Source organism: Garra rufa, chromosome 18 (assembly GCF_049309525.1).
Source record: "Garra rufa chromosome 18, GarRuf1.0, whole genome shotgun sequence".
NCBI classification, from domain to species: domain Eukaryota; kingdom Metazoa; phylum Chordata; class Actinopteri; order Cypriniformes; family Cyprinidae; genus Garra; species Garra rufa.
The window spans coordinates 21,753,272-21,774,760 of NC_133378.1; the positions used below are offsets into that span (position 1 = coordinate 21,753,272).

A 21,489-nucleotide genomic window follows, 5' to 3' on the forward strand; every position below is an offset into this window, starting at 1 on the left:
AATGTCAGTTTGTTTTGGAAGAACCGTCTCTTTAAGACTTACATGGTGTTTTCGCAAATCACAGAGTTGGTTAGGTATATGCAAAATGTCCAAAAAGGACATTAGAAACCCATCAGTACCATCACTCCAGCTTCCCACTGACTCAACTGGTCGAAAACAATCGGATTCTTATTGACCCCACGCCAGCTCAACATCACTATGTGGCCTGACGAGACCGCCGAGAGCCTAAAAGCTGAACCAGAGACTTATTAAGCTTCATCTAAAGCCTAACCTTCCAGAATGCTTCAGGAGGGGGAATAAAAGAAAAGAAAAACACAATTATAGAAGGTAAAGCAAAAGCATTTGTATCAGAAAAGAAACACAGCCACACAAGAAACACATTTTTCAACTGATGTGTTTGTGGGGAAATCACACAAAACATCAATAATTGCACAAACAGATTAGAAACTGGACTCAATCAAACCATCTTTGTCTGTGTGTGTGAGTAAACTACTTGAAAGGAAATAGCTTGAATCAATTCCTTGTTTCACTCAATATAAAATGAAGAAAACACATTTTGCTTGTTGTTTGTGTCTTTAGAGCACTGAGCAGAGTTTAATCACAGTTCAACTGTTCTCTCTTGCCAGCTGAAAATATAATATTGATATGCAATGTTTTGTTGCCAACACTGGTAATATCACATTTAAATCATCAAATGGCCATCTAGTTTCCAAAAAAAATATATATATATATTATACCAGTTGTGCACAGTTTCATCAGGAACATTCAGAAATTGCTCATTTACTGAAAAACTGAGAGGAAAAGACGCATGCATATATGTGACCCTGGACCACAAAACCAGTCATAAGGATCTTTTTTTTTTTTAATTGAGATTTATACATCATCTGAAAGCTGAATAAATAAACTTTCCATAGGTTTTGTTAGGACAATATTTGGTCGAGATACAACTATTTAAACTACTAGTGAAGTTCTTAGCAATGCATATATGTTTATGGTAGTTAATTTACAAAATATCTTCATTAAACATGATCTTTACTTAATATTCTAATGATTTTTGGCATAAAAAAAATCTATAATTTTGACCCATACAATGTATTTTTGGCTGTTGCTACAAATATACCCGTGCTACTTAAGACTGGTTTTGTGGTCCAGGGTCACATATATGAATAGTAAAATGTTTAGTTTTTAGCTGCATTGCCCATAAGAATAGTGTGTATAAGACTTTGTGTTAAGCCAAAAATAACATTTGTGCCTGAACATTAAGTTTGAAGTGATATTCATCTAGACATCAGCTGCTTGTAGTAGACAAAATATCAGCAGAAATGTAGTTTGGTGGTTTCTGTGTAGGCAGATGTAGAGTAACCACAGAGACACAAGAACACAAAACCTCCTGATCTAAGAGCACTGCATTTAGAACTGCACTGATACGGGATCAGTAGGAAGGTTACACCAACACCTTCATGCCAAAGTCATTATAGAGAAACCACGGGAGCTGTTTAACATTTTGGCTAAGCACATGCTGGTGCAAATTTGATATAAATCTAATATAATCCACTTTAGATAGATCAGCAGTGAAGTGTGTGTGTGTGTCTGTTTTAAAAGATCCTGAACTTTGAACAATGTGTTTAAAGGACTAACAAAATTCTGTCATGATTTATTCTCCCTCATGTCAGTCTGTTCGTTGTTTTTTTTTTAGAATCTGCACATTTATCTTTTTCACATTTAACAGCAGTGACCAGGACAAAATTCATTAAAGGGGACATATTATGCAAAATTCATATTTGGATTGTTTTTGAAAATAATTATGTATCCGCAGTGTGTCAACACAACCACCCTATAGTTGTAAAAATCTATTCGCTGTTTTATTTTCCCCATAAATCAGTAACGGTCTCTCAAAATGAGCCGCTCTGGAATGTACTCCATTGTGATGTCACATTGGAACAGGCCCTGCCCATCTCTGTCGTATTTGCTTAGCTCCTCCCCTGAGTGAGCTGTACACAGTCCACCATGTTTAGAGTTGAGGTCAAAAGTTTACAACCCCCTTTCAGAATCTGCAAAATGTTAATTATTTTACCAAAATAGGAAGGATTGTACAAAATGTGTTATTTTTTGTTATTTAGTATTGACCTGAATAAGATGTTTCACATAAAATATATTTACATATAGTCCACAATAGAATAATAGTTGAATTTATAAAAATGACCCTGTTCAAAAGTTTACATCCCCTTGATTCTTAATACTCTGTTGTTGCCTGAATAATCCACAGCTGTGTTTTTTTTGTTTAGTGATAGTTCATGAGTCCCTTGTTTGTCCTGAACAGTTCAGATCTCACAAATTCTTTGATTTTCTAGCATTTTTGTGTATTTGAACCCTTTCCAACAACTACTGTATGATTTTGAGATCCATCTTTTCACACTGAGGACAACTAAGGGACTCATTTGCAACTATTACAAAAGGTTTAAATGCTCACTGATGCTCCAGAAGAAAAAAAAAACATGCATTAAAAGCTGGAAGGGTGAGAACTTTTGAACAGAATGGAGATGTGTGCATTTTTCATATTTTGTTTAAATATCATATTTTTTTTCATTTAGTACTGCCCTTCAGAGGCTAGTTATATTTTTCCCAGAAGACTAAATAAGTTAAATTTACCCTGATTGATTAATTTAACTAATTCAAAAAGTTTTTACCCCCTCGGTTTTTCCTTCTGGATATAACAAGCTTGCTCGGTAGCTCCGCACGGCACGAAAATTCACTTAGGATGCAGAATCCTTGGGTACGAATCCTGTGAAAAACATGACTCATGATAGAAGAGCTGTAAGATAAGAGATTGAAAAACAAGCTAAAACGGCATGCATGCAATTGCGTTTTTATGTCACATTTGCTTTTGTTCATACTATTGGGTAGGTTTAGGTGTAGTGCAGATGGTTTGTTATTTTAAAATGTCATGGAGTTATAGCGCCACTCAACAAACATTCAGAACTGAACTGAGGTGACACATACAAAACCAACGCCACATAAAACGTACCAAAACGTTCATCTGTTCCGGGGGAAAAAACTAACACTCTTTTAGCGACACTCAGTGGATATTTCACATCCAGTATTTCACGAAACGTACATGACGGTACGTATTTCATGTCTTGTAAATAAGTTCCCACAGGTACGTTTTCATCATGAGATCAGGTTGCATACTATAGAGCCAGCAGCACAATAAGGAACAAGGTCATCAGAGCTGGAGGTTAAACCGCCGTGAGTAAAGAGTCAGCGCTCTTAACTTAGAGCTTGTGAAAAGAAACAAAAAAAAAAAATGTCCTGAGGCTCTCTCCCTTCTCCTTTTTTTTCTCCCTCACTCTTTTTTTTCTTTCTCCTGATTATACACACTAGCTGTACTGTATGAGGAAACTGCTGAGGTGTACTGGTAAATATGTGAGGGTGCCGTTACGGAGCGTCTGGTGCTTTGACACACCGCAGGAGAACAGCATATTTACTTTTAAATTGAGTTCAAAGGGATCAAGACAGACCCGCCAGGGCTTTGTCCTAAGGCTAGAAAGAATTGCTTTGATGGGTTCTAGCGAACGATGATATGTCCTCGAATTTATGTGCGGGCATGTGTCTGGTGGCAAACGCGCCGGTTAGAGCAGGTTGATATATTTCTGATGTACGTGTCGGTGTAGAATACGTGTTTAGCAACTGGCTTGATCATCATTGTTTTCTCCTTTTCATGGAAGCCTCCCAGGGAAACGGATTTCTTCAGAGACTCGTTAGGAAAGGATGAGGAGTGACCCACTGCGTTTTTATTTTAATCCATGGGAGTGCCACCGCAGTCATTTCTCATTTGCCACAGTGGGTGGAAACGTTTCACAGCTGAGACATTTGGAACGTGTTTTACTGCCCTCAGAACAGCTCTGGGTTTTTAGAGACTCACTTGCTGGAACAATAGCAGTGGTCAAAAGAGGAATAAAACTCATGAATCACTACAGAGTGACAGCTATGTTTACATGTCAAGGATTATAACTTCAGTTGTAAATAATTGAATACATTTTTGTTTAATTTTAGTTTTCACTATAATGTATTTTTATCTATTTATTTGCAATTATTGCTGCAACAACTCTGTCATCATTAACTCATTCTAGTGCTATTACAAATTTGTAATGAATTGACTTTCTTGGTAGAAGAGCAAAGGAGACATTGCATTCTGTCCCCATCCACTTTCATTTTATGGATAAAAACAGCTTTGAGATACTGCCTGTAACATCTACTTGTGTGGTCCACACTAAAAGAGACTCACACAGGTTTAGACAAAATATGTACAGTATATGTGTAACCCTGGACCACAAAACCAGTCACAAGGGTCAATTTTTTTTTTTTTTTTTTTTACATTTAGATTTGTACATCATCTGTAAGCTAAATAAATAAGGTTTCCAGGACAATATTTGGCCAAGTTACAACTATTTGAAAATCTGGAATCTGAGGGTACAAAAAATCTAAATATTCAGAATACCGCCTTTAAGGTTGTCCAAATAAAGTTCTTAGCGATGCATACTAATCAAAAATTAAGTTAAGATATATTTGCAGTAGAAAATGTACAAAATATCTTCATGGAACATGATCTTTACGTAATATCCTAATGATTTTTGGCGTAAAAGAAAGATTTATTATTTTAACCAACAATTGCTATTGGCTATTGCTAACAATAAGAATATTAGATTATTAGTCTTTAATGCAGAAATGCTAATGCTCAGGTTGCAGTCGTTCAGTTAATCTAATATGGATTCACTCTCTTGTGGGTGAGAAATTGTCATGCTATAAAAATTTGAATTGAATTGAGACTGTAATAATTTATCTTGGTAGCTAGTTAATAATTTTAATTATCATAACTAGGAAGAGAGATGAATAGTGTTAACAGGTATTCATGAATATGCCTTAGAGCAAGAGAAATGAGCTCTCCCTGATTGTTTGATTAATAGTGGCTTAATTGCCAAATCAATCAAAAAAAATATTAAAACATTTTCCATGCTTAACACTATGTACAGAGTAATATACAAGCTTAGTACAGCATACACTGTATACTATATCTTGTTTTGTGAGTAAAACAATAGGCAGTATTTGAAATGGTAGTATGCTACGGTAACACATGACCTGACTGGGTTTGTCACATGATCTCATCACATGAGCTTGCATGTTTAATTTAAGCAGAGTCTAGTTGGCATAATGAAAATTTTAAAATCCAATTTTATGTAAATATATTGTAACAACAGCCTTGTCAAAGAATGAGTCAAGAAAATGATGTTAATGGATAGATAGATAAAACATTTCTGTAAACACAGAAGGGTATTATGCCAAAGCGGTTTCATTCATTGTGTAACAGATCACAATCTAATATCCCTTATGTGACTCCGTGTGTATAACTGCCCTGCCTTTGCAATTTATTTGGTTGACGTATTCTTCCCAATCTATAAAGGAGATCATCAAAATTGTAATTGACCTCCACTAATGGTTTACAGCACTTGCATTTGAAATGACTGGGAATGTTAATAATTTAATCAATTAAGCTTATCGACCATCTATGAATCAATTTCAGCACAAATGCTTTCAGTAATTATCTCGGCAATGGTCCAAAATACTGTCAGTATGGTGATCTGAAGATAGAGCGTGCACTGGAGCTCACACGATATAATGTCATACCACTATGTTTAAGAATATAGCAGATTAGCGCAAACTATATATACTTCAGGTTCATTATCCGCTATAGGGAAATAATGAGAAGACTAACAACATGCAGTGAACAATAAAACTGTTTGCACTATAAACCAGTGTGTTCATAATTTACACAATAAATTAAATTAATATGGTAAGATACACCTATTTGCAATATCAAGCAGAAAAATGAGCTGTTTTGTACAGCTAAAAATAGCTGGACGTGGATGAGACTAAAAGCTAGACCCATAAAATTTACAAATGTTTTTTCATCTGTTAAGGGTGATTTCTGAAGACAGCGCTGCTCAGTTCATTTGTTAGCTGCGTTATGCTGATATTGAAACTAAAATAACTTCTGCTGATGACTGCATTCATTTTTTCAACGTAAAAGTCTTTAATGTAACTAAAATCACCATCACGAACACATGCACCGTTTCTCAATACTAAATATTATTAAATATTATTTATATAAAATACAGCATATACCATTAATTAATAATATTTAATAACAACAACAACAACAGCCATCATAAAAGTGCCAAGGCAATTCAGTCAAAATTACACAGGCAGCACTCTGATACAGTGTTGAATTTAAATAAACATGATGAGATTTTGCCGAAACGATTTACTCTGGAAAAAAATAATAGATTAATAAGACCAAAGTCTGTCCGTTAGATTTGCTCAAAACAAATGATATCTCATGTTTAACCACTACAGAGACATCAGAGTCAGCGGTAAATTCCAGAAGATCTGGCCGAGGTAGGGGTGTAAATCGGAGCCTTCAAGACGATTCGATACGATACCGATTTCTTAAGCCAACGATTCGATTATTTTCGATACTTCAGAATTCCCTGTGATACGATGCGATTCGATCCGATTCGATTCAATACTAGATATTTTTACATGATATCTATTAAGTTTCAAATAAATCAACAAAAATAGTAAATAATTTGCCTTTTATTGAGAATACAGAAACAGTATTCTATTCACATAATGTGTATGTTCCACTAAAGCAGTTGTGCTCAATGCACTGCAAATAGAACAGCAAATATAAGTTACTGCATCTACAAAGTGCAATCAGATAAATTGTAATAAGAAAAAAAAAGGCTAATGCTTATAGTGCAGGTCTACTATGGCCAATTAACCTATTCACTGTTTTAAAAAGTTTCATTTATACAAAATTGGTTACATTTTGAAAATACAATTTGCATCTTATTAAGAGGTAATGGTCACACATCCTTTGCAGTAGATGAAATGCAAATAAAATACTACTCCACAAAATCAGTTCAAAATCATCGCTCTTGAAAGTCAGACAACAACGTGAGGTGTGTGAACATGAACAACATCATAGATGGACTGTGAAACGAAAGTAACGCGTGTGAAGTCAATAATGAGGTTAGCGCCACCCGCAGCTTAGGAGTAGGTAGTACGCTTACGTCGGAGCCATAGACAGTAAAAGAAAGGTCGGAACGGATTCTAAAAATAGACAAGTGAACAAAAAGGCAGCAAAATAAACACATTAATCGATACTCTTGCGGACGAATCGATGCATTGAATCGTCGGCTGCATAATCGATGCATCGATACGAATCGATTAATATTTACACCCCTAGGCCGAGGTAAGGTGCTCTCTAGTGACGATCCAAAGCTTTCATGTCCGAAAACATATGCTACCTTAATTAATAAGCTGCATATTTGAACAAGTACATTCTCAATTAAAAACCTCTTAAAACTACATTCTGTGAGACAAAAACAGTAACATTTGGGCGTTCGTCATGACAATCGCTGTAAAAATTTTACAATGACAAACTGAAAGGCAGTTGGAGTTCTGATATCGCTCTAATTCTGTACTCCTATCAGCCAGTCAGATTCGAAGACCAAAAAGGACTGTTGTATAAATATATTTATACAACAGTTGTTTTTGGTCCTCGAATCTGATTGGCTGAAAGGAGTGCATTATTCTAGTGATATCAGAACTCCAACTGTTTTACCTTTTTATATCACTCCGCTTGCAGTATTTCTCACAGCAAGTCTCACTGTGGACCCCAAATTCACTCTAATTTTAGAAATAATACTGTTTCTGTGTCACAGAATGTAATTTTAAGACTTTTTAGATGAGAATACGCTTGTTTAGGCTTTAAATATGCATTTTTTTTTGTAAAGATATTTTAAAAAATTGCTTCAGTGTTTTTGGAGGTGAGAGCTCCAGGGTTTATTTTTTATATGGCTATTAAACATTTTAAGAAACTTTTTTTGCTATTGTTGTATATGCAAGGCTGTACATTGTAGCAGACACGCAACTACACACTCACTCACACATACAATCAGAGGCTCTAAATTTCACAGCCACACATAATGCCTTGATGCAATGATTTCTCGCCCAAATTCCAAAGGATGGCCAAGTTACCCACAATGCACCAGGCATAATATGCAACTGGTAAGTGCCCTGCTGTGGCTTTCAGTTTAACGTTTTTAATGGCCACCATTACTCAGCCATCAATTGTGAAAGTAATCCCTGCTAACCCATAAGAACAAGGTCTACGTGACATAAAATAGTATAATTCCACAGTTCCATTTATTTTATCCGTTAATTTCTCTGTCTGATTTACCAGCATAATGCAGTGAGTATTGCTTTATAAGATGTTTTGTTGCACATGACATAGTTCTGGTTTGTCTCAAAGGAAACACTTAATTAGAGAAAAAGACAAGGCCACTGAACAATTCCTCTGACTGGCGCACAAACACATACACTTTAAACACTTTGGCATCAGATAATTTGACTCAAAAGCTTCTCTAATAATATCACTGTTCACTTCTTCATTCGTTTATTCATTTTACTTGTCACCATTTCTGCATCTTAGAGATTCTTTTATGATTGTGAAATTCTGGCATCCTCTTGTAAATGGCTCACCCAGTCAAGGGATAAAAGTTAATGGCCAAAACATCTTATTTCCAGAGCCGTTGGTAAGGGTGGCATGCCTTTAAAAGGCACCTCGGCGAGAGAACGAGAGAGTCACACATGCAGGGATTATGAAATGGAGGGATAATGAGCCCCTCCATTACTGTAAAACTGAGAATGGTTACACCTCGTAAAAACAGACAGAGCGCGGGAATGAGTGGGGACTTGATGAAAAAGAGAGTGGGAGTGTGGGAGGGCAGAGGGCAGCCGGAGGAGATTAGTGCCCATTATTTACTCGTCGTGTCGACTTGATGGTGAAATCTGTTTTCCGAGGTTTCTGAGTTTCATTACTGATGGGAGTTTTGATTACTGTAGCAGCCAGGCTCTGTTTGAAGACAAAATTAATCTTTTTTAATACTAAAGTTGGCACAATTTTGCCCTTGATAAAACACAGTGGACCAACACCAGCAGCTGACATGGCACCCCAGACCATCACTGACTGTGGGTACTTGACACTGGACTTCAGGCATTTTGGCATTTCCCTCTCCCCAGTCTTCCTCCAGACTCTGGCACCTTGATTTCCGAATGACATGCAAAATTTGCTTTCATCCGAAAAAAGTACTTTGGACCACTGTGTTTTATCAAGGGCAGGGTCAATGCAGCTAGCTATCAGGAGATTTTGGAGCACTTCATGCTTCCATCTGCTGAAAAGTTTTATGGAGATGAAGATTTCATTTTTCAGCACGACCTGGCACCTGCTCACAGTGCCAAAACCACTGGTAAATGGTTTACTGACCATGGTATTACTGTGCTCAATTGGCCTGCTAACTCTCCTGTCCTGACCTGAACCCCATAGAGAATCTGTGGGATATTGTGAAGAGAAAGTTGAGAGACGCAAGACCCAACACTCTGGATGAGCTTAAGGCCGCTATCGAAGCATCCTGGGCCTCCATAACACCTCAGCAGTGCCACAGGCAGATTGCCTCCATGCCACGCCGCATTGAAGTAGTCATTTCTGCAAAAGGATTCCCGACCAAGTATTGAGTGCATAACTGAACATAATTATTTGAAGGTTGACTTTTTTTGTATTAAAAACACTTTTCTTTTATTGGTCGGATGAAATATGCTAATTTTTTGAGATAGGAATTTTGGGTTTTCATGAGCTGTATGCCAAAATCATCAATATTAAAACAATAAAAGGCTAGAACTACTTTCAAATGTGTGAAATGAATCTAAAATATATGAAAGTCTAATGTTTATCAGTACATTACAGAAAATAATGAACTTTATCACAATATGCTAATTTTTTGAAAAGGACCTGTATATATGTTTTTAATATTTAAAATAACTTTTCTATTTTAAAATATTTTAAAATATAATTTCAATCCTCATATTTCAAAGTTGAATTTTTAACATCATTACTCCAGTCACATGATCCTTCAGAAATCATTTTAATATTCTGATTTGCTGCTCAAAAACATTTATTATTATTATTATTATTATTATTATGTTCAAAACAGCAGAGTACATTTTTTTTTTTGGTTTCTTTGGTGAATAGAAAGTTCAGAAAAAACAGCATTTATCTGAAATAGAAATCTTTTGTAACATTATAAATGTCTTTATTGTCACTTTTGATCAATTTAAAGCATCCTTGCTAAATAAAAGTATTAATTTCTATAATTTCTTTCCCCAAAAAAATGATACTGACTCCAAACTTTTGAATGGTATAGTGTATAATGTTACAAAAGCTTTGCATTTCAGATAAATGCTGATCATTAGATCTTTCTATTCATCAAAGAATCCTGAAAAAATGTACTCAACTGTTTTAAATATTGATAATAAAAATAATAATAAAAATGTTTCTTAAACAGCAAATCAGCATATAAGAATGATTTTTGAAGGATCGTGTGACACTAAAGACTAAAGTAATGATGCTGAAAAATTAGCTTTAATCACAGGAATAAATTATATTTTAAAATATGTTCAAATAGAAAACAGTTATTTTAAATAGTAAAAATGTCAAAATGTAACTGTTTTTGCTGTACTTTGGATCAAATAAATTCAAGCTTGGTGAGCAGAAGATACTTCTTTTAAAAAAACTAGGGATGCTCCGATCCGAATCGGCCGATCATTTGCGCGTTTTGTCAGTAAAGCCGGTTCTGTAATCAGCGGTAAATGCCATCAGGTGCGTGATTTCACGTTGAGCCGTATATACTACACACAGCCGTTGTTTACCGACGAGCTGTGCATATCCATGTTCATTATCAGTGTGAATGTGCGCAGCTCGTCAGTGAACAACGGCTGTGTGTAGTATATACGGCTCAACGTGAAATCACGCACCTGATGGCATTTACCGCTGATTACAGAACCGGCTTTACCGACAAAACGCGCAAGCATGATCGGCGCATCCCTAAAAAAAACATTAAAAATCTTACTGTTCAAAAACTTTTGACTGGTAGTGTATAGTTGTTGCAGCAAATGGAAAATTGCATAAAAGTATATTAAAACATCCCACAAACCACTCGTAATAATTTGTCAGCTACTAAAATTGTAAAAGAAAAAAAACTGTATTAACTCTTAACAAATTAACCAGAACTTAATGAATAGGACCAACCTTTACATCAGCATGATAAATCTTACAATATTCATTCTAAAAATTTGGACTTAGTGACCAACATTAACACAGTAAACAGCAAATCAATCCAAGTCAGCAGACCACATGAGAAAGTCAACAGCAATCCACAGGTAGCTGACAAGGCGGAAAGGAGGGAGCTAAACTCACCATAAGGTGCAGGGAAGTCCCCTGGACTGGGTCCAGCATAGAAAGTACTGGGTCCAGTGGGCTGGACTGGATACTGTTGTGGAGGCCCCACATATGGAGGAGCACTGTGACGGTACTGTAGAATCACACACCATAAACAAATGTAAATCAACCGGACAAAACTCTGTAATCAAATTTGTACATAAACAACACAACAAACACAGTCTAGTACATTAAAACATCCTGATGTAAACACAAGGTCCAGATATAGAAAGGGTAATGCGATTCCTGTCTGCAGTCATGTGCTGTCTGACCTGAGGGATGTAGTACTGCGCTGTCTGAGGGGAATGGAAGGGCATGGGAGCCATGGTCATCATGATGGGCTGATTTGGGGGGTAGACCGCTGCTGTGGGGGTCTGAGACGTGGGTCGAATGGAAGGGTTGTTGCTTGGAATGGTGGGCCGCGCCGTTTGCATCTGCGTCCTCTGGAAAAACTGTGAGGAGAGAGAGAAGAGATCAGTTATGTGTCTTATCTTTGAAAACACCGGCAAACTGATAAGTGTAACATTTCAGTCACATTGTAGACATCTGAAAAATCCACTAAAGAAGTAAACACAGATTTGTACAACTATTTATAGAAAAGCATGCATAAAACAAAGACAAAACATATCATCCTAAATAACATGCACTTAAAACAATACAGATATACTAAGATTTCAGTTACATTGGTTTCATAATCAATCACAGTAAGGTATATGTGGTTTTTCCATTTCAACTCTGAACACAACCAGTAAACTAAAGCAGCTTATTTGCTATATTTTGAAGAGAACCTTCTATTAATAAATCCCTCAAATAGACCTGTTGACACTAGCATCTCACACTTGTTACTATGTACCGATGCCAAACAACAACAGTGAATCATTATTTTTCATCCAATCAAACTGACAACTGGCTTCTCACTGAATCAGTGCATTAAATGTTGTGGAAATGTGAGTCATAAGGGCCACGTACACACTGCGGCTAAATACGGGTGTCACTCCTATTCTGGGTGCTTAATTATGTTTTCTACACAAAGGTCACACTGTTACATTTTAGGAGTGTTAACCACATTTAAACAATTATCATTGTGTTCAAAAGTTTGGGGTCAGTAAGAAAGAAAGAAAGAAAATGTATCCAGTAAATATGCATTAATTGATAAAAACTGACAATAAAGATTTCTATTTCAAATAAATGCTGTTAAGTTGAACCTTATGTTTGTCACAGAATCATGAAAAATTTCATGTTTTAAGCAGCACGACTGTTTTTAACAGTCATAACAACAAGAAAAGTTTCTTAAGCAGCAAATCAGCATATTAGAATGATTTCTGAAAGTTCAGAGATTCAGCTTTTATAATATATTTTTTATAATATACTCAAATAGAAAACTACAACTGCGTTGTATTATGGGGAAAAAAGTTGAAATATTACTAGAATAGAGTCAAATTACTAGAAAAATTACTATTACTAGAAAAAGTCAAAATTACAAGAAATATTAGCAGAAAGATCGTAATATTTCAAGAATAAAGTTGAAATTTGAGAATAAAATTGAAATATTTCAAGAATAAATTCCAAATTACGAGAATAAAGTCAAAATATTTCAAAAATAAGGTCGAAATTACGAGAATAAAGTTTAAATATTTTGAGAATAAAGTCAAAATATTTCAAGAATAAAGTCGAAATTACGAGAATAAAACATGACTAGAATAAAGTCAACATAATACTATGAGAATAAAATTTAAATAATTCGAAATTTACGAAAATAAAGTTGAAATACTATGAGAATAAAGTCAAAATATTTTGAGAATAAAGTGGAAATACTACAAGAATAAAGTCAAAATATTTCAAGAATAAAGTCAAAATATTTTAAGAATAAAGTCAAAATATTGTGAGAATAAAGTAGAAATTACGAGAATAAAGTCAAAATATTACTAGAATAAAGTTGAAATACTACGAGAATAAAGTCGAAATATTTCAAGAATAAAGTCGAAATATTTTAAGAATAAAGTCAAAATATTGTGAGAATAAAGTAGAAATTACGAGTCAAAATTACGAATTACGAGTCAAAATATTACTAGAATAAAGTCGAAATATTTCAAGAATAAAGCTGAAATATTTTGAGAATAAAGTCTAAATATTTCAAGAATAAAGTCAAAATATTGTGGGAATAAAGCAGAAATTACGAGAATAAAGTCAAAATAGTTTGAGAATAAAGTCGAAATATGAGAATAAAGTCGAAATATTTCGAAAATAAAATCTTAGCTTTCAAAATCTGTCAGTTTTATAGCTAAATACAAACAATATGTCTTACAATAATGTGTTTTTCACGCTCTTTAATGTGGCGTGACAGATCGCTGTATTCCGCTGTATGCCGTAAATAAAACTGCTTGTGAATGGTCGTTTAAGGTTATATACCTCAGAAAAGACAACAATATAACGTATGTTATATATAACGAGCCCACTTCAACCTTTAGAACGTTTTATTGAAATATTTTGACTTTATTCTTGAAATATTCTACTTTATTCTCATAGTATTTTGACTATTTTGACAAAAATATAAAAAAAAAATTTACCAACCCCAAATGTTTGAGCACATTAACATCCTGTTTAATAACAACCATCAGACCATGCTGACTCAGCATGCCCTAAAGTTACGGTGATGAGACAAGGACTCTAATTATTAGGCGGATGGGAGAAGCCTGTCACAGGTAAACAGTCTTGAAACACACAGTAATTGGAGTCTGTGGGTGTGGCCAGTCGAGCAGAGTTCCCCTAAGGACAGTCAGCACGCTGCTCTTTGAACACAGACAGTAGCTGTACTATCTGCAGATGCATCATAACTGCCACTGATGATCGGGAGCCAGCAGCTATACCTACACAGGCAGCATTTTAAGGCATCATAGGCACACTTCCAATTAAAAGGTTGGCAACATGGCGATGCCTTTTAGGATACCTTCTTTAGTCCAAGCATTACATACACACTTCAAAGAGAAGGAAATCCTATAATGCACTGTGACAAGCTCAGTAAGAGATTTCCAAGATGGGAGATGAACGAAGGGAAATGTAAATTACACATATATAATCTATTTAATGAAAAAGTGATGCACCACAATGAAAATTCTGAATTAAACTAAAATAATGGTTGAAACTAAAATGTATGGTGTCTGCAAGATGTCCTCCCTTGAAACCCAGGAGAATGTTTGTGAAAAATATTCAAATAAAGGGCTTTACTGGTCAATCTCGGTAAGTACTTGCAGCAGACATTTAAAGCACAATGCTTTTCACAAAAAGGCCAACAACAGTTGTAGTCAGTTTTACAGATACAGTTGAGGTCAAAATTTTACATACACCTTACAGAATCTGCAAAATGTTAATTATTTTACCAAAATAAAAGGGATCATACAAAATGCATGTTATTTTATATTTAATACTGACCTGAATAAGATATTTTACATAAAAGACATTTAAATATTGTCTACAAAAGAAAATAATAGTTGAATTTTTTTAAAATTACCCTGTTCAAAAGGTTACATACACTTACACACACATTACTGTTGTTACCTGAATGAACCACAGCTATGTTTTTAATTTAGTTTGTTATGAAAAGTTAAACTTCAGGTCCCACAATTTTGTTGGTTTTTCAGCATTTTTGTGTATTTGAACCCTTTCTAACAATGACTGTATGATTTTGAGATCCATCTTTTCACACTAAGGGACTCATATGCAACTATTACAGAAGGTTCAAACTCTCGCAGAAGGAAACACAATGCATTAAACTTTTTGAATTTGAAGATCAGAATAAATTTAACTATAGGGCAGTACTAAATTAAACATTTTCATTCTGTCCAAAAGTTTACACCCCTGGCTTTAACGGCACCATTTTTTCCTTTTGGAGCATCAGTGAGCATTTGAACCTTCTGTAATAGTTGCATGAGTCCCTCAGTTGTCCTCAGTGTGAAAAGATGGATCTCAAAATCATACATTTATCATACATTTATTACTGGAAAGAGTTCAAATATACAAAAATGCTGAAAAACCAAAGAATCTGTGAGACCTGAAGGATTTTTCTGAAAGACAGCAGGCAGTTTAACTGTTCAGGACAATCACGGGACCCATGAACAACTATCACTTAAAAAAACAGCTGTGGATCATTCAGGTAACAATACAGTATTAAGAATCAAGCGTATGTAAATATTGAATGTGGTCATTTTTAATAAATTCACATATTATTTTCTCTTGTAGACTATATGTAAACATCTTTTATGTGAAATATCTCAATCAGGTAAAAAATAAAAAATAACATGCATTTTTTTATGATCTCTATAATTTTGGTAAAATACTTAACATTTTGCAGATTCTGCAAGGTGTACGTAAACTTTTAACCTCATCTGTACTGTCCTTTTAGTGAAGAGACTATAAAGATAACAAAACAAGCTGCAATTTAAGACTTTTTTTTAAGTCTGAATGTAATCATTTGCATCTAATTATAACATAATAGTTCTGTGGCCCATGACACTGTGGTCCATCGATTTTATTCAGAAGAATGAGTTCCTGACAGTCTCAATGCCACATCACATTAAGTTAACATTACGAGCTTAGAGATTATTTTAATATCACTCTGCTAAGCGGCTTATTTTTTTTAAACATAAATTGTAAGGACAAAGTGGGGTAGATCTTTTTCAGACCATTCTGTGATGTAGAGACAAAAAAAGCTTTTAATGATAAGACTAAAAGCCATTTTAATCAAATGATACTGTCCAGTTTTAGATAACAATTAGCATATTAATGCAATACTCTTCCATTTTCATAATTTATTCCTTTTATGTTAAAATATGGTTAATGAAACTGGTTCTTGGGTCATGAGTGACAGCTTGTAACAGCAATGGTTCACAAATACCTACTTAAACACACCACAGTGTCAAATGTCAACTTCAGGATCTACAGAGCCATGAGTCCAAAGTAAATTTATAGTAATGTACATTTTAAAAACATTTAAATCAGCTTATCAGTGTTTTGCTTTTTCAGCACAAGCAGATCAATCCTCAACATACAGGGTAATTTCCTTATTGTACTCGTCAACCATATGTTTTATTTAAAACAATTAAATTGCATCTTTTTTTGAATAGTATTTATGACCACTGGTGCAATAAAAAACCCTCCACCAATAAACAAGTCACTCGTTTTGTTGAAGACATTAACGCTGTTAGAAATCAATGTCTAACAGCTAAAAAGCAGCATGAAAATCCTCCTGTAACACAGAGTCTCCATGTCTGCATTTTAGCAGTAATGTTTCCTAGAGCACTGCAGAGCAGTGAATCCACTCATCAACCAGTTCCAACAGGAAGAAATCAATGCATTCAGAAAGAAACACCGGTCAACATGCAAACCTAACAAATTAAAAATACAGCAAGCACTTTAAAATCAATCAGACCAACATGAACATAGGAGAGGTAACCGAAATGGACGATTCTGCTGTTTTTGGGGTGGGTAGCTGCAGTGCAGTTGACTGGGCAGGGAAGCAGGAAGATGATGTTGAAAGAGAAACAGAGGACTTCATGCCATGCATTTTCCTCAAGACTGCAAATTACCTGAATGGGTCTGAATCCTCCCTTGAATATTGAAGCAGGAAAGAGAGAGAAGCTAATGGGATAATGCACTAATTGGTATGGAGGGATAGAGAGACTAACACACACACACTTAAGGAGAGATCTGCAGTACAGAGCATGCAAAGAGCCTTTCCTTCAGGGAAAGCCACTTACAAAACAAGAGGGCACTATGCCGCGCTTTTTAGGTAGCCAAGTGACATCATCTTTATGTGGAAACACACAAGAAATGGGACCTGAAATCCGCTAACCCTCTCAGATGCTCACAATGAACTGATAAAACGAGACGGAAGATAAATAGTCTCGAACAAAAACAAGTTCATGTGACAATATTTAAAGAGACGGAAGTTCAAAGCACACTGTAGGTGGGATGAATCACAGGATAATAATTTAGACAAGGAACAACACGTCCAGATGAAGACACAGTAATAATGATAAATTCAAATATGGGGTTTTAAGAAATTGTGCTACAGTGAGGGAAAAAAATTGTTTGCTCCCCTGCTGGTTTTGTACATTTGCTCACTGACAAAGAAATGATCAGTCTATAATTTTAATAGTAGGTTTATTTTAAAAGCGACCAACCAAAAATACAGAAAAACACATTTCAAAAAAGCTATAAATTGATTTTCATTTTAATGAGTGAAATAAGTATCTGCAAAACATTTGTGTCAAAACCCACAGAGGTCAGATGTTTCTTGTAGTTGGCCACCAGGTTTGCACACATCTCAAGAGGGATTTTGTCCCTTTCCTCTTTGCAGATTCTCTCCAAGTCGTTAAGGTTTCGAGGCTGACATTTGGCAACGATGTTCTGTGAGTCATCGGCAGCATTCTTCCTCCTCCAAACACGGCGAGTTGAGTTGATGCCAAAGAGCTTGATTTTGGTCTCATCCGAGCACACACTTTCACCCAGTTCTCCTTTGAATCATTCAGATGTTCATTGGCAAATTTCAGACGGGCCTGTAACGTGCATTCTTGAGCAGGGGGACCTTGCGGGCGCTGCAGGATTTCAGTCCTTCACGGCGTAGTGTGTTACCAATTGTTTTCTTGGTGACTATGGTCCCAAGCTGCCTTGAGAGCATTGACAAGATCTTCCCGTGTAGTTCTGGGTTGATTCCTCACCAATTTTTATTATGATTGAAACTCCACTAGGTGGAGATCTTGCATGGAGCCCCAGATCGAGGGAGATTGACAGTTATTTTGTGTTTCTTTTTTTTAAATTTGTGAATAATCACACCAGCTGTTGTCACCTTCTCACCAAGCTGCTTGGCAATGGTCTTGTAGCCCTTTCCAGCCCTTTTGCAGGTCTACAATCTTGTCCCTGACATCCTTGGACAGCTCTTTGGTCTTGGCAATAGTGGAAAGTTTGGATTCTGATTGATTGATTACTTCTGTGGAAATGTGTCTTTTGTACAGGTAACAAGCTGAGATTAGAAGCACTCCCTTTAAGAGAGTGCTCCTAATCTTAGCTCTTGACCTGTATAAAAGACACCTGGTATTTCGTATTTCACTCATTAAAATGCAAATCAATTTATAACTTGTTTTTGAAATGTGTTTTTCTGGACTTCTTTTGTTGTTATTCTGTCACTCACTGTTAACCTTTTCACATGTGAGTTTAAAATATTCTATCTAACCCCAAAGAGTGAGTTTTTTTAGGAGACCGTTATTTTAGAACGTTTCGCATTACTGTTTCCATGGCGACGCGTCATGTGACACACCACAGCCACAACAGCACTGTAAGACAAAGTGGGGTAGATCTTTTTCAGACCATTCTGTGATGTAGAGACAAAAAAAGCTTTTAATGATGTTGTCACATGACGCAAATTCATCCTCTCCTCCTGAAAGACATTAAAGTAAGTCTCTGGTGAGCTGGGAGAAGAGGAGAGTGAACTTTATAGTTACCTACATAATCTGTATATGATATCAATAAAATATGTTGTCAGAATATATTTGTAGGATCATTATTGCCACTTCCATAGACATCAGTGTGTATTTTACAAACTATAAATGTATGGTTTTGTTAGTACGTATGTGTATTTAAATGTCTGAAACCTAAAATAAGCATTATATGGTTGAAAACACTAAATAGTTGTGATAATATGACAAGCACTCAGCGTGTCCGATCTGGCTCAGAGCCAGCCAAAGCCCAAAACCGATTTGAATTCAGCAGCTGATGGACATGATGCGGCGAATGTTCGAATCACACCGGTGTGATCGTACGCTTCAGGGACCAGCCAAGACAAATCACACGAGTATGATTGTACGCGCTAAAGGGTTAAAATAAACCTACCATTAAAATTACAGACTGATCATTTTATTGTCAGTAGGCAAACATACAAAATCAGCAGGGGATCAAATTTTTTTTCCATCACTGTAGAAATAATATTGAACAAAAAAAAAAATCAATTAAAACATATGTTGTATAATTCATTGTTTATTTAAAGATTAGTAATACTAAAAGGGATAGTTTACCCAAGATTTAAAATTACCCCATGATTTACTCACCCTCAAGCCATCCTAGGTGTATATGACTTTCTTCTTTCAGACAATTACAATCGGAGTTGTATTAAAAAATGTCCAGGCTTTATAATGGCAGTGAATGGCTGTTGAGATTTTGATATCCAATAAATTACATCCATCTATCATAAAAAGTACTCCACAGCTCCAGGACATAAATTAAGGTATTCTGAAGTGATTTGATGTGTTTGTGTAATAAAAATATCCATATTTAAAACTTTATAAAACATAATCTTCAGCTTCTGCTAACTGTTTTACATGCGTACAAGAGAGAGTGACGTTCCAGTAGTCGAACACAAGCACAGTAGAGAGAGCAAAACAAAACACTGGTCATAATTTAAAGTACAAAGCAAGGATTTGTAAAGAAAAATGTCAGATTTCGATATAAGCCAAGAGCAAAGATATTCCTTTGCTGTAAACAAAACATAGTTCTCGTGAGACTAGCGTATTCTCACCGGTGTGTCACCCGCTACAACGCCACTCTCTCGTGAACGCGAGTAAGACAGTTAGAGGAAGCTAGAGATTGTGGTTCATAAAGTTTTAAATAAGGATATTTTATTACACAAATGCATCAATTCACTTCAGAAGGCCTTTATTAACACTCCAGAGCCATGTGGAATACTTTTTATGATGGATGGATGCACTTTACTGGACTTTAAAATATCACAGCCTTTCACTGTCAGTATAAAACTTTGAAGAGCCACAATATTTATTAATATAACTCTGATTGCATTCTTCTGAAAGAAGAAAGTCATATACAGTCGTGGCCAAAAGTTTTGAGAATTACATAAATATTGGAAATTGGAAAAGTTGCTGCTTAAGTTTTTATAATAGCAATTTGTATATACTCCAGAATGTTATGAAGAGTGATCAGGTGAATTGCATAGTCCTTCTTTGCCATGAAAATTAACTTAATCCCGAAAAAAACTTTCCACTGCATTTCATTGCTGTCATTAAAGGACCTGCTGAGATCATTTCAGTAATCGTCTTGTTAACTCAGGTGAGAATGTTGACGAGCACAAGGCTGGAGATCATTATGTCAGGCTGATTGGGTTAGAATGGCAGACTTGACATGTTAAAAGGAGGGTGATGCTTGAAATCATTGTTCTTCCATTGTTAACCATGGTGACCTGCAAAGAAACGCGTGCAGCCATCATTGCGTTGCATAAAAATGGCTTCACAGGCAAGGATATTGTGGCTACTAAGATTGCACCTAAATCAACAATTTATAGGATCATCAAGAACTTCAAGGAAAGAGGTTCAATTCTTGTTAAGAAGGCTTCAGGGCGTCCAAGAAAGTCCAGCAAGCGCCAGGATTGTCTCCTTCAGCTGCGGGATCGGAGTGCCATCAGTGCAGAGCTTGCTCAGGAATGGCAGCAGGCAGGTGTGAGCGCATCTGCACGCACAGTGAGGCCAAGACTTTTGGAAGATGGCCTGGTGTCAAGAAGAGCAGCAAAGAAGCCACTTCTCTCCATAAAAAGCATCAGGGACAGATTGATCTTCTGCAAAAAGTATGGCGAATGGACTGCTGAGGACTGGTGCAAAGTCGTATTCTCCGATGAAGCCTCTTTCCGATTGTTTGAGGCATCTGGAAAAAGGCTTGTCTAGAGAAGAAAAGGTGAGCGCTACCATCAGTCCTGTGTCATGCCAACAGTAAAGCGTCCTGAGACCATTCATGTGTGGGGTTGCTTCTCATCCAAGGGAGTGGGCTCACTCACAATTTTGCCCAAAAACACAGCCATGAATAAAGAATGGTACCAAAACACCCTCCAACAGCAACTTCTTCCAACAATCCAACAACAGTTTGGTGAAGAACAATGCATTTTCCAGCATGATGGAGCACCGTGCCGTAAGGCAAAAGTGATAACTAAGTGGCTCAGGGACCAAAACGTTGAAATTTTGGGTCCATGGCCTGGAAACTCCCCAGATCTTAATCCCATTGAGAACTTGTGGTCAATCCTCAAGAGGCGGGTGGACAAACAA

General features: G+C 35.9%; 1 protein-coding gene across 1 annotated transcript in view; it reads right to left on the bottom strand.

The window, feature by feature from the left end:
• Positions 1-1,878: 1,878 nt before the first annotated feature.
• Positions 1,879-21,489, bottom strand: part of LOC141290555 (uncharacterized) — a 48,170-nt gene continuing 28,559 nt past the window's right edge. Inside the window, exons 6-9 of the mRNA XM_073822676.1 lie at positions 16,978-16,998; positions 11,668-11,847; positions 11,375-11,489; positions 1,879-1,991 (exon numbers count right to left, since the gene is read on the bottom strand). Coding sequence (XP_073678777.1) covers positions 1,879-1,991; positions 11,375-11,489; positions 11,668-11,847; positions 16,978-16,998 — 429 coding nt within the window. The remainder of the gene's footprint in view (positions 1,992-11,374; positions 11,490-11,667; positions 11,848-16,977; positions 16,999-21,489) is intronic.